The following is a 327-nucleotide window of genomic DNA, read 5'->3' on the forward strand; positions in this document are numbered from 1 at the left end:
CGTATATCACAAATTGGCTGCAAACGAAAAGCTGAAAGTCAGCCGCTAAATACCAACCGTGCGGAACACACTGAAACATATCAATTAGTCAATATTAATTGATATCACTCGTATGTTATTCCGGATAATATAAGCATAATTCTATTACTAGTTCCGAAGGCGTCAAGTAATTATTAACGTATAAGAGATTTTTCCACCAATTTTTGCTACAATACGCAAACTGTTCAACCACAAGATACCAATATGGCCCAGAACCACATAGCGGAAGAATCCAAATGCAAACACCAATTGATATGACATATAAAGGCGTCAATCTGTAAATCATTA

General features: G+C 35.8%; 1 protein-coding gene across 1 annotated transcript in view; it reads right to left on the reverse strand.

Moving 5' to 3' along the window:
* Position 1: 1 nt before the first annotated feature.
* The window catches only part of LOC116852686 (nose resistant to fluoxetine protein 6-like), a gene marked incomplete at its 3' end in the record, with an annotated part of 2,564 nt that continues 2,238 nt past the window's right edge, over positions 2-327 (reverse strand). The window contains exons 3-4 of the mRNA XM_032833269.1: positions 149-314; positions 2-70 (exon numbers count right to left, since the gene is read on the reverse strand). Of these exons, the coding sequence (XP_032689160.1) occupies positions 2-70; positions 149-314 (235 nt within the window). The remainder of the gene's footprint in view (positions 71-148; positions 315-327) is intronic.

Source organism: Odontomachus brunneus, unplaced genomic scaffold, assembly GCF_010583005.1.
Source record: "Odontomachus brunneus isolate Ranch 3 - 2012 unplaced genomic scaffold, Obru_v1 Obru_scaffold_248, whole genome shotgun sequence".
Classification (NCBI taxonomy): Eukaryota; Metazoa; Arthropoda; class Insecta; order Hymenoptera; family Formicidae; genus Odontomachus; species Odontomachus brunneus.